Here is a 12,560-nt window from a genome sequence, read left to right on the forward strand (position 1 = left end):
TCCAATATAATCTAAAAGCCCTTTGACTGTATGCATTAAAAAATGCAAAGATGAAGTAGAGGAACTCTATTACTCAGAGTCGTCTCAGAAATATGGATATGTGCCGCAACTAATATGTGCTGCCAGGGTGTCTGTCAGTGCATTTGAACCTCGGCCTCCCTCCCTGCCTCCATCTGGCCGTGGATTTTTATGGATTACTAACATAAAAAAATAAGTCAAAACCTGAGTCATAAATATTATAGCCACACAACTTACAGACCACTAACTTTTTAAATGGAACAGATGATTTTTTCTAGCATTACTTTAAGTGAAGAATTACAATAAATAAACTGAAATATTTCGTAATTCTACCTGATATGCTTGTGTTACAGTGTCGAGCTGGACTTTAAGCTGCAGGAGGACAAGCTACAGCCTCTGATGAAGAGACTTTGTCCCCTGGACAGCCAACAGTGCCCTGCTCTGCCTTACTCCAATGAAGTTTTCACATCTACTCCGAAACGCAAGTCGAAGACAGAATCCAAAAAGCATGCTCGATGGAAACTATGGTTCCTCTAAATAAAACCTGAAGCCTTTGGAAACGACCATTTTCTTGGGCACGTTAATACCCCTGTTATTCTCAAAATTGCTGAAGGAATATTCAGATGGGGTAATCAACACATGGGAATGGAAACCACGTGATTTAAGGTTCTGTGTTGAGATTCCACACCATGTCACCTGGGGACTTAAGACCAAAAAAATAAAAAATAAAAACATTTTAGATTCAGTCTTACCTTTTCTGGCATGTTTGCTGGACAGGATCGACACACATCTGCAAAAACTAGGTGAGCTTTGACATACATTTTTGCGCATATATTTTTAAAATCTGTGTAAAAATGGCCGTTATTCACGTACTGGCTCAATGCACCTCTCACTTTATATTGAAATCTCTTTGTTTCACCTTCCAATGAATGCAATGCACTTTGGTCTTTTCCCCTTAGAGTATATTGCTTGGCAACAAGAGGAGGAGCCATGTGGAGGGTCTTTTAATGGGTGAAGCTCTAATCTTTAAACGGACATCAGCCCCCCATCCCCCACCCCCACTTCCTGAAAGCACAAACATTTGACTTTTGAGAGAAGCATGTGTAAAAGACTGAAACGCTATATGACTTTATGTCAGCGCTGTTCTTATAACCCCTACTATCCCCTCCTGTTCCTCCTTATCTGTTAGCATACTGTGTAATTTGTTTGTCTGACAGAACATCTCCTTGCCTTTGCTAATAACTCCTCCTTGTCCTTCCTCTTATTGTAACACCTTTATCTCTTTCTCTCTTTTGTAGCTTTTTATTAAGCTTATGGTGCAACTGACCATCTTTGCTTTAGTCATTCTGTCATTTTCTGTTCTTGGAGTGACACGAAATATTCAGAGTGTATACTTTGGAATATCTTCATCTTTATAGCAAAGTACTGTGAAATGAATTTTTAAAAATATGTATGTTTGGGCCGCTCCTCTTGAAGCAGGTACAATAGATAAAAAATACAGTATTCTGGGTTAGATTTTTTTAAACAGCATATATAATGTTTTGACTACTTGTATGGCAGAGTATTTTCTATGATAACACTGTTTGCTTTTTATTTTGAGTATTTCTTTATTGGCTTGTTTTGTTTAACAGTTCAGACAGAAAGTAAAAGCTATTTTGACATTTCTCTTGAGTCCAAGAGTTTGTCTTGGCTCTCAGTCACAGCAAAGATGTGAAATCTTGAAACAAATACATTTTAAGCCACTTGTCTCATGTCCAGTTAGCTACTTTAACAATCCAACTGTTGTTTTGTAACATTTATTTATCCTCATCAATTTAGTAAAATGGGAAAAAAAAAACTTTTGAACGCCAAACACATGTCCGCCAACCCACACAAACAACTGTGCACTGAACTTGCAGCAAGAGCAGAAGGGCTATATACAGTGCTAAAGAAGTAATGGTAGCAATCTTACAGCAGAAAAGACTTGTGTCCACCAGCTTTGGTCAACTAGGGGAAAAAAACAGAAATAAAACACCGATGATGTAGCAATGACACTAAACTTGCACGCTTTTATAAAGCAGGCATTTATTAAATTTCTCTAGTCACTTCATAACAGCAGCTGTCATGTAAATAATTGAATGGAATTGTACAAGAATTGTCAGGAAGACTCACACTGGCCTCCCATTGTTAGATTACACTGTAGATTACATTATTCAGGTCAACAATCTCCATGCAAAGATCTGTACCTTGGAAAAGTGCAATTTAGTGATTATGTGCAATATTATGCATTTTTCTACTGTTTCTACATCATAATTAAAACATTTTCAAATGAAGGTGATTCAGTGTTCTCTTACTGTATGTCTTTTAAATGTTAGATGGTTACCCTAGCCCTAACCGTTCTGTGGCTTCACTCACACAGGCCTAGAGACCAGTTGGCAACCCCCTGGCAACCTCCGGTCGCTAGGAAAAATGTGTATTCCCCTAACCAGTTGGCAAGAGGCTGCCAGAGGTTTCTGAGTTAAAACCCTCATCGCCATTGCTTTGGTTCTTAGCCATGGTTGCCCACAGTTTGCTCCAAGAGGTCAACTTGTCTGTAAACACTTGCTGACTACCCACCAAATGGCAGTGAAACCTGAAAAACTGTGATGCAAACCAGATACAGAGGATTTTCACCCTCTAAGTACAAGTTGCGATTTTCTGCTAAAACCAACATGTTTCAAAAGACTCAAACTTCACTTTGAAGGTAAAGGTCTCTTCTGGTTTGGGTTCACTGTTTCACTACTGTTTAGCAAGTAGCTTCCAAGTCTTTGCTGAAAGGTCAATGTCTTCCATGCAAATAACAGGCAAACACAGTAATTTATAGTAACCCAAGGAATTGCAGGTTTTCAATCATTTTCAGTGCTGCATGGAATATCTCATTGCAAACAATTTTACCAAGCCACTGCCAGGACCCTCCCGCAACTACAAACAAACCAGCTGACCAGTGGTTGAAGTGGGAGACAGGGGCGATTCTAGGATCAGAGCTTTGGGGGTGCTGAACACCCAAAGAGCTGCCCAGCCAGGCAAGATAAACTTTACTCGTCACGATGAGACATCTTCCCTGTGTCTGTCAGTCCCTGCATCCTTAAATGTCTCCAGTTGTCCCGAGTTCCCTCTGACTGTCTCCTTGGTGCATTTAAACCCCTGTTCCTCCCTGTCCTCATCGTCTGTTGTCTTCGTCTCCGTTATCAGTCATAATTTTACCATCTCTGAGTAAGTCTGCAAATTTATTTATTAAATCATAAGATTCTTAAATTCACCAAGTCTTTCTGTGCCTGGGTCCTCGTCACAAAACATGACATCACTGTTTTGTACATTTTAACACAATTTAATCCCCATATTTGGGAAAGAAAAGCAAAACACTATTTTAAAAGTCAGTAACAAAACCATCAAATCAGATAAAGGTTATTTAAATGCTGCAAACTAAGAATGGATTGAAATAAAAAATATATATACATATCCTAACCTTAATTACTGGGGGAAAAGGATGAATGATGATCATAGTGAGTAAGAAGTAAACCGAGTGCATTTTTTGGACAGAGACTCACTTTTAATGTGTGTGTATAATACAATACAGATATATAAAAATACACTCCAAAAATAGAGTCCTTGAAATGTACGAATGTACAAAATATTGATAAATAAAATTATAAAAATGGAGGCAACTTTGCCTGTGGTACAATCTATGAAAAGATCTTTACTGCAGATACTACTATGGCTCTGCAGATTTTTTATTTTATTTTAACCTATGTCGCCTCACCTTGAGGTTGGCAAATCTGTCTATCACTTTTTTGGTGATCAACTCTATCAAGCAATTTAACTGTTTCTGTTTTGCCTGTCAATATTCCCTGTCTGTTTTTTTACCTGGTTCTTCCTGACCTTGTACTTTCTCCTCACTTTCCCCTCTTTCCTCTCTCCCTCTTTGGACTGACAATCATACACAAATAGATTGTATTCAATTAGATGAAAAAAATTACATTAATATGAAAAAACAAATACTATTAAGATCACTAATAAAAAAAAAGTCCTCTCTCAGTTTACTTTCAACCAAAAGGCAAATAACCAAACCACATGAACATCTAATAAAAGATATAAATATTGAAACACTGATTCAACATTATTCTTGATTGACAGATCATTTGATCTTACACTTTTACCTGAATGTTGTTCCTGGGTTTAATCTTGGCACATGCACATATGACAAAATAACCAACTTCTCTCATTCCATTTCAAACAGGACAGTGGCAACAACAGTAAGCTACTGTTTACTTTATCTATACTTTTGTTGTTAAAATGTTATGTCTCAAACAAGTACTGAATGCTTTTTATATTTTTAGTAGTGTGTCACACAAACAGTAAATATTGTCAAAAAAGTAAGAAATCTTTGGGGGTGCTTTGATTCAAAAAATGGGCTAAAATCGCCCCTGGTGGGAGAAGTCATCAACCAGTCTCTATACTCTATAGACCTAACTTTTTGACCATATAATTTGATAGAGTGACCATATAAAGCAACACTGAGGGTTTCATTAATGAAAAAGGGAGTAGAGAATGGAGGAAACACACTTATTCAACAACTACCCCCTCCACCTTGCAATTCTGTATAAGAGAGTTTGACCATCATAAGGCCTCAGCAACTATTCAGTTGAGCTAAAACAACAAGAAACAAACAAAACAATATTAGGGTTCAAATGCATACAAGCACAATTACACTTGAAAATAAAACAATCACCACACTTAGTGCCTCTCTGTTTCATAGTCTGTTTTACTTGATTATGTAAAGGATTATATAAACATAAAGTGTGCTTTGATTAGTAGGTTTAAAAGCTTTTAGTTGCCACAAACATGATGTAACAATGGTACCAGTCATTGGAAATAATTATTTCCACTAGTTTGCACTACTCTGTAAGCTTACAAGAGCATTGTGGTAAAAGTTCATATTTTTTTTTACTTTCACCACTCCACACTGTGACACCTGTGAAGCCAAAACAAGCTAGGTCTTCAGGCAGACACGGAAGGTCATTGGAGGAAAAGTTGAAAATGTGTGCTGCTGGATTCCCTAACTATATGTCATTAGTTTGTTTTTGTCCTGTGACCTATGGAGAAACCCATTTCTTAGAAACAGGTTTACTTCCAAAACTGTGTGTTAATACTCAGGGAGCTTTTTGTGTGTATGTGATAGGTGTAAACATAGCTCAAGTTTGTCATGCAATTCTCCACGAGAAAATGTATTAAAAAAATTGTTGATAGTAGTATTAAAGTAAAGAGGTACAGTTTTCAAACAGAATACTTTGTTAATGTAGTGACGTATTCGTGCTAGAAATCATCCATGACACCATCAAAGAGTGAAAACCCAATAATCATTTATCTAAAAAAATAAAAGTTTACTCGAAGATTTACTAATGTCAGGGTAAGTGCTTGGAAAATTCAATACGGATGAAAAGATCTGGCTGATTTGAATGATGGTGATATTTTTTGTGATTTAGAACTACATTTAGAGTGTTGCGTATGAAAAAGTTTTAGTTATAATACATATTTTTACACTGTTCAAAAATCCTGGATATTTAAACCGATCTTCAAATCAGTTTTATTTATATAGTGCCAAATCACAACAACAGTTGCCTCAAGGCGCTGTATTATTGTAGTATCTTTACCTCTTTTGTACGGTAAAGGCAATAATACAGAGAAAACTGATATGGACTGGGTAATAGGGATGGGAATCACGACAAGAACCAATTCCCAGAGACAGATACTTTATGCTGCAACATCGGCTGTTTGCAAGCACGTGCACAGATAGCAAGCTAACATTAGGCTAGCCAGACAGAATGCTAACACTAAGCTAGCCAAGAACCCAGAGTGAAAGCTGAGCGAATGCCAACCCCAGGCCAGCAGTGACCCTGAATTTCAACAGTTAACAAACTGATAAGAAGTCAGGCAGCAGCCTCCGTTTCTACCTGTTCAGGTTTCTACAGTAGAATCACTATGGCGATCGTTTTGAAGTGTCTTTGTGCTGATTTTCATTTTTGCTTTGTGTTTTTGGCTACTACCTGCATACTTTCACGCCCTGAGGCCAGGCATCGCCATGCACCAGGAGAAAGCCATAACCCACAGTGGAGGGTCTGCCAGTGGGTAAAGGATTTTATCCCAATACCTAATGGCAGTCATGATGCTGTTGCCTAGCCTGTGGAGGTCTGTGTGTGCAAGGATGTGACTCACCAGACCATAAATGATCCACCACTAAACTGGTCATGCTGAACAATGTTACAGGCAGTATTGCATCTCTAGGCCCTTTCACCTCTGTCACATGATCTTAGGGCTAACCTACTGAAAAGCACAGGGCAGCACCATTCCCACCAGTGGCCTACTGCAGGTCATTTTGATATGGGAGTGCTCATCCTGTTCCTTGCACAAAGGACATATATCAGGCATATATATATCACCTTCTACAACTCTGTCCAAGTCTCCTAGAGTAACTGTATGTCTCCTGGAATCTCCTCCATGCAATTGAGACTGTGCTGGGAGAGACAGCAAATCGTCTGGCAATGGCTCGCATTGATGTGCTGTCCTGGAAGTTTTGTACTAACAGTAACGTGGTGGCTCTTACCCTAGCCAAATGCAAAACTACAGAAAAAAACATTCAGAGAAGATGAGGAGGGGAAAATGTTAGTGTCCTGCACCTGTAAAACCATTACTGTTTTGGGGGTTGTCAAATTGTTGCCCCTCTAAAGCACCTGTTAATTTCATTAACACAAAAGCAGCTGAAACTCATTAACAACCCCCTCTGGTACTTAACTGACCAGATCAATATCCCAGAAATTTAATTCACCTGATGCTATACTCTGAGTTAAAAATGTTTCTTAAATTTTTTTGGAGCAGTATATATGTGCCAGGAAATACACTGAGGTTTCTAGACTATGATAGTCTCTCTAAAATCAGTGCCTTTTGAGTGGTGTTACGAACACTCTTAAGGAAGACCATGAGGTTGGATCCACCAGTCCCAGTGGTGTTGAGTGCAGTACCCACACCTCTGAATGGACAGCCCACAGATTGCGCGTGGTTACCAGGAATAATGACGTACTTGGTCACAGTATTGAGGTGATAGTTTCGTAAATCCACCAGTGCGGAGACACAAGAGTTGTAGGCCTGACAGAGGTCAGAGTTGGAGCAGGACAAGATGAAGTCTCGCAGCGGTGGACAGACGGAGAGCGTTTCTATCAGCTGACGGTGGGCAGGAGGCATGTAGTCTCTCATGCGTGTCAGGAACGCTCCTAGATTGAGAGAATCAGTGAAAGGGACAGAAAAGAGACCTTGAAAGAATGAAAATAATTGTCTATCCTGGAAACATTCTCATTCAAAGCAATCAGCTGGCTGCACAAATGTGATTTATTCACGAGAGCCATCTGAAGGGGTCAAAGGTTGAAGGCAATGCATGCTTACCTGTCTCTTCCTCATGCTGGATGCACAGCAAAGCATCAAAGCATTGAATAGCTGAACTCTGGGCAGCACTCCCACCTGATAACAAAATAGGCTCATCGCTCACACCTTCATACATCACCCCCCTTGGAAGCATTGGGTTGTCTCTCCATCTAAAACAATTCAAACAAAAAACCTATACTGCAAACCTCCTTTTAATAGATGTACATGAATTTAAATATGTATGATACGATTTCAGATGTTATCCTACAAAATATAAAGTGCACCAATAGAAACAGATAAAAAGATAACTTTTACTGAGATAAATCTGCATGAGAGAAATACTGAAACCTTGAAAACCTTAGTTTGGAGAACACTGTAGCAGTGCTAAACTCACCCTGAGACAAAAATTCTCAATTTTCCATGAAATGCAGCTGGCTCCACGTGATCTGGAAATAGCACAGATTCAGTTGTCTAATTACCTTGAATTTCTCTGTCTTCATAAAAGAGCACAGCATGTAAAGTGATTAAATTCATGTGAGCAAGCCTTAATTCAAACTTACTGTGCATAAATTTGAATTTTTCCTTCATCTTCTTTAAAGACTGAGTTACTTTGATGAGGCCATTTTTTATCCCAGTGAGGTCAGAGACTTTAATGGCGCGCATCACCTCCAGCGCCCCCTGGTTAAAGTCAAAGGTTTAAACAGCATTACCAAGTTACAAGTGGCAAAAGCACACACAGTTTGTGGACCAGGGAATAGAGAAATTGAAAACACCAAGCTAATGTTCAGAAAGACTTCAAAAGAAGTAATACTAACCATTATGCCGGGTGAAGCCGCCATCTCAACCAGCAGTGACACAATAAAAAATCCCCTGCAAGTGTCACCACCAGGGAAGGAAAATATCAGGTCCATGTTCCTATTTTTAAAAATAATATTTAGCAAACAAATGAGTAAAAACCACATGACACATGAGATTACATAACAGTCCAGAGTGATACTTACCCAATTCTCATATCCCTGAAATGAAAGTAAAAGAAAGAAGTAGCAATTATTAGAATTTCACTGTGAGGTTATTATTGCATTTAACGAGACTGCCTAATATTTTGGCATTAAATAAGAAAAAGGATTACCCTGTGGGATCCTTTAACTTCCAGTTGGCTAAAACTGAATCTGCATATGTCAGGATCGGTGGAAGGCCAAGTCTGCGTGATACCAGCCAAAAAGGCAGGGCCAGAGCCTTTGGGAGTATCTATCAAACAACCATAACAGTGAAGTTTCAATCCAGCAGGCTCACTAAGATTTCAGGGATTGTAGTGACTATCTTTTGGCCGCGCCAGCAGTTTTGACCAGGCTGATTTGTCTGATGATTTCCCTTTCTACTTTCTATTTAACATTAGCTAGTGAAAAGTTTCACTTTTGCTGTGAAATATGTCACCTCCTGCTTAATATAAATTTGGTTTAGTCATGGTCAAATTAAGCCCTGCAGCACCATTAGTCAAAATGTAAATGTGCCTCTATCTACCACATTGATGACATTCCCATCAGTTTTAGTTTATGTTTTGTTAACAAATGCTTATTTTTTGTGTTATGAAATAGCAAGATAAAACTGTGTCAATTTCTAATAACGACACACTATTAAGCACAAGTAATGGATTCATTAATAGTTTATTCGTCATTTATGAACCATTAATCCACCTGCGTATGCCATTTATAAACATAGATATAAACGTTAAATCTTTAGTAATTCATGGTTAATTCAAGCAGTTAATAGTTGTTAATTAAGTATTGTGTGTTATTTCATCTAAAATGAGGACACTCTCTACCTTGCAAAGCATTTATAAAATAATCTCATGGTCACCAGGACCTTAAGAATCAAACACATCTCATCTGTCTTCACAACAGAAAAGGATACAAACAAAGAGCAAAATGATACAACATGCTAATATTTAATGGAAGCTGCAAATATTGCTCACTAAATATTTGCAGAAAACTGAAATGTGAGCAGCACCAGAGTTTGTAGGAGGGTTTAAGACAGCAACAGAGTATACTTTAACTTATATTGAAACTTCTGCATATAAAATAAAACATTTTTTATTTTATATATATATTTTACTTTATTTTTAGTTTGTTCCTCGAGTTTATCTTCGCTTTAGTTTGTAGTCAGCTGTAGTCAGCTAGCTAGCTTTAGCCAGATAAGCTAATGCATTAAAAAAAATTAAAAGGAGTTGGATGTTTTCAGCAGTGGCATGGGGTGGTATGTCCCACTCCAAGTGTCACCCTAGTTTTGCATGTAACAGTGTTGTTTATTTTAATAATAAACCTACTGCAGGCTGGCTGTGTTTGTTGTTGTCAGTAGCAACCGATGTCTATAATTATGCAAGAGCACATTTTGTTCCAACACCAAACAAAGGCATTTCAGACAACATTGGTGGTTGATACACTCTGGCAACGGAACAAAGGTAAGCGTCATTAACCCTCTCGGTTTAACAGATGTGCTTCACCTGTAAATGACCTGACCGAATAAATCTGACATAGCAAAAAGCTGCACCCACACTGAGTCATTGCAAAAAAAAAAAAATACATATATAGGTTTATCATGAAAAATGTGTCCATGACCATGCAGATTTCTGGCATTTTGTGTAAATTTAAGCATGGAACTATTTTCTTATTTCCAATGAGTAAAGGAGTGTGAAACATAAGTTAGACGTGTTTGTAAATGAACCACCCCATTTTGTGTAGCTTTCTGGATTTTATACTTGTTTCGTTACATACTTATTTAGTATAGGCTGTATAGTACATAAAATCAAAACTCACATTTTTTATGTAATTGAAATGTTTAATTGTGTGGGCTAAAGGAAATGTGAAACATGTGTATACTTACTGCATTTGATATATTTTAACCATATATCATTCATATTACAGAATGTAACATCTGCATATGTGTAAAAAAAAATGGCTTTGATTGTCCCACCCCATTTGGTTTCCATGACACCCTCATGCCACGCTAAGAAAATTCCTCTAAATCCACCTTTGAATGTTTCATAAAGAATGAATTATGCATCAACTAATACCTTACTGATGCTTAATAGTGTTTGGTTATAAAGTGTTACAAAGTCTTCTTTTTCCTTGTCCGTATATAAATGCATAAGCTGAATTTCTGAAAGTTCACTCTTAAAGGACTTTTTTAAAAAATCTCCATTTTCTGTGACCTAAAAATGCAGTTGACAAGTGGACAAAAAGTAAAAATACTTCTATGTGTGCATGGGGCACTATACTTGTAGGTCAAACAGCTAGAGCACTATTGATTGAAATGTAAACATTTTACTGTCTGTCATTTGTGTGTCTTACCTCAGCAGGTGCATGTTGTCCTTCCTGCCATACATATCCCATGCTGATGAATCCTAGTGCTAGGTGAGCGAGCCTAAGCTCCCGATGGTCACTCAAAAGATCTGGACTCAAGACCGGCATCTGAATTGTGATTAGATTTTCTGTTTAAATCTATTTATTTTTATTGGGAATGGTGATCATCATCAGGTCTCTCAAAAATACACCTGTACACATTTACATGTATGGCCTGTCAGTATTTTTGTACTTGGAAGGCTTTGCTCATTCTGACCTTATCAACCAGATCCCGTAGTTTACGTGATTCTATCAGATGTATGAGATTATTTGCGAGGTCCAGCCACACCTGATAATGGTCTGGGAGGTGAGTCTAGAAAATAATAGGAATAAAATGACTTGCTCATTGGGTTTTGATTGTTTTTTGCGTGGTGGATTTTCATGTAGAGTGTAATCAGTAACATCATCAGCTCATGTTTTCCATGGTGCCTGACCTGCATGTCAACAAATGACTGGAGTCATCAATCAGCAACAGCAAGCAATTTAAAAGAGGCCATAATAAACAAGGCAACGCCCTGCCAAGCAGAAAACAGGGTCCAAAAGGGCGGGGAGATGGAAACTATAGGCTATACCATAAACAGAAACAATATTAGACTAATATTTTTTTTATGAGCGTCAGAGATTAATGCTGTTACATTTTGCTACATTTAGAAATCAAACCCAAAGAACTACAACTATCCAATTTGAGAAATATGTATCAATAGTTTCTATCAGTTGACTTATACAACTTAGATTCAATTAATTCTATTAAATGCTGTAGCAGACTTAAAGACTTAAAGAGACAGGCTCACAACAGATAAGTAGTCCTTCGTTATATTTCTAGAAAACAAGCATAATTAGGCCAGAGAGGCTGTTATCTAGCTGGACAAACGTTTAAATTAAGGCTGCTGCTAAGGTATGTGTGTGAGGATAAACAACATATACAGCATAGTCAATGTTATATTATCCTTCAGTTTCAAACCTCCTTGATTTATCCAGTATATGGCAAAACAAAATGTGTCTCAGATGAGAACATTGCATCATTAGAAGAGAAAAGATAAGGGTGAAACCTACCAGTGGCTCTTCAAGTAGAAATCCAAACTCTTCAGAAATATCAAATACATCAAAGTCTGCTTGTAGTGTTTCTTTGCTATTAGTCTCCATGTCTGCTGGCCTGTGTAGCACTACAGTAGGCTGAGAGACATCAGCTGTTAAAACTTGCACTGAGCCTTTTTTCACTCCCTTTGTCACTTCCCTTTTTATTGCACTGAAGAGCAAATAGCCAATCACATTTCCCTGTCCTTTATGTCAAGAGCTGACAGACTGAACAGTTAATCGACTAATCTTCCTCTTTTGGTCAGTTAATTTAAAAAATTGAAAACAACACAACTGCCAAATAACAGAAACTGTTTAGAATGTTCTTGAACACACACCAAAATGTTTTTAACACGCATACGCCATGTGTAAAGTCAACACATGGTTTGTCTGTATTTTGCTTGTCTTTTTGTTTTAACTTCTTATTTTACTTTGGTATCTGCTCTTGATTATGTCTCACCTGTGCCTCAACTTCCTGTCTTTGCCTTCACTAATCATTCTGTGATATGTAGCTCGGTTAGTATACACTTAGTTACTTGTGTTCTTTTTGCTCTGCTTAGATTTTCTATTTTAATTTGTATGATTCTGGATTTTGTTAACAGTCATTAAAGGTTTGTGGGGGTTTTTACTGCCTGACTT

General features: G+C 37.7%; 2 protein-coding genes across 6 annotated transcripts in view; one reads left to right on the forward strand and one right to left on the reverse strand.

Annotated features, from left to right (window-relative positions):
- insyn2ab (inhibitory synaptic factor 2Ab) overlaps window positions 1–2,330 on the forward strand; it is a 23,027-nt gene extending 20,697 nt beyond the window's left edge. For 2 of the 3 annotated variants that reach the window (XR_003274320.1, XR_003274319.1), the window contains 2 exons: window positions 372–821; window positions 978–2,330. Coding sequence is in view for 1 of the 3 variants with exons in the window: in XM_026190523.1 (XP_026046308.1) it covers window positions 372–555 (184 nt within the window). In the remaining 2 variants the exon portion in view is untranslated. Of the gene's footprint in view, window positions 1–371 lie in introns of all 3 variants that reach the window. The other variant, XM_026190523.1, reaches the window with a different exon arrangement.
- LOC113035181 (indoleamine 2,3-dioxygenase 2-like) overlaps window positions 1–12,202 on the reverse strand; it is a 22,898-nt gene extending 10,696 nt beyond the window's left edge. The window contains exons 1-10 of one of the 3 annotated variants that reach the window (XM_026190524.1): window positions 11,901–12,202; window positions 11,065–11,160; window positions 10,797–10,916; window positions 8,579–8,697; window positions 8,451–8,465; window positions 8,265–8,364; window positions 8,010–8,127; window positions 7,844–7,895; window positions 7,471–7,619; window positions 7,112–7,301 (exon numbers count right to left, since the gene is read on the reverse strand). In XM_026190524.1, the coding sequence (XP_026046309.1) occupies window positions 7,112–7,301; window positions 7,471–7,619; window positions 7,844–7,895; window positions 8,010–8,127; window positions 8,265–8,364; window positions 8,451–8,465; window positions 8,579–8,697; window positions 10,797–10,916; window positions 11,065–11,160; window positions 11,901–11,990 (1,049 nt within the window). In that variant the 5' untranslated portion in view covers window positions 11,991–12,202. Of the gene's footprint in view, window positions 1–6,865; window positions 7,302–7,470; window positions 7,620–7,843; window positions 7,896–8,009; window positions 8,128–8,264; window positions 8,365–8,450; window positions 8,466–8,578; window positions 8,698–10,796; window positions 10,917–11,064; window positions 11,161–11,900 lie in introns of those variants that run through there. The other 2 variants (XM_026190525.1, XM_026190526.1) reach the window with 2 other exon arrangements.
- Window positions 12,203–12,560: the final 358 nt, after the last annotated feature.

Source organism: Astatotilapia calliptera, chromosome 13, assembly GCF_900246225.1.
Source record: "Astatotilapia calliptera chromosome 13, fAstCal1.2, whole genome shotgun sequence".
NCBI classification, from domain to species: Eukaryota; Metazoa; Chordata; class Actinopteri; order Cichliformes; family Cichlidae; genus Astatotilapia; species Astatotilapia calliptera.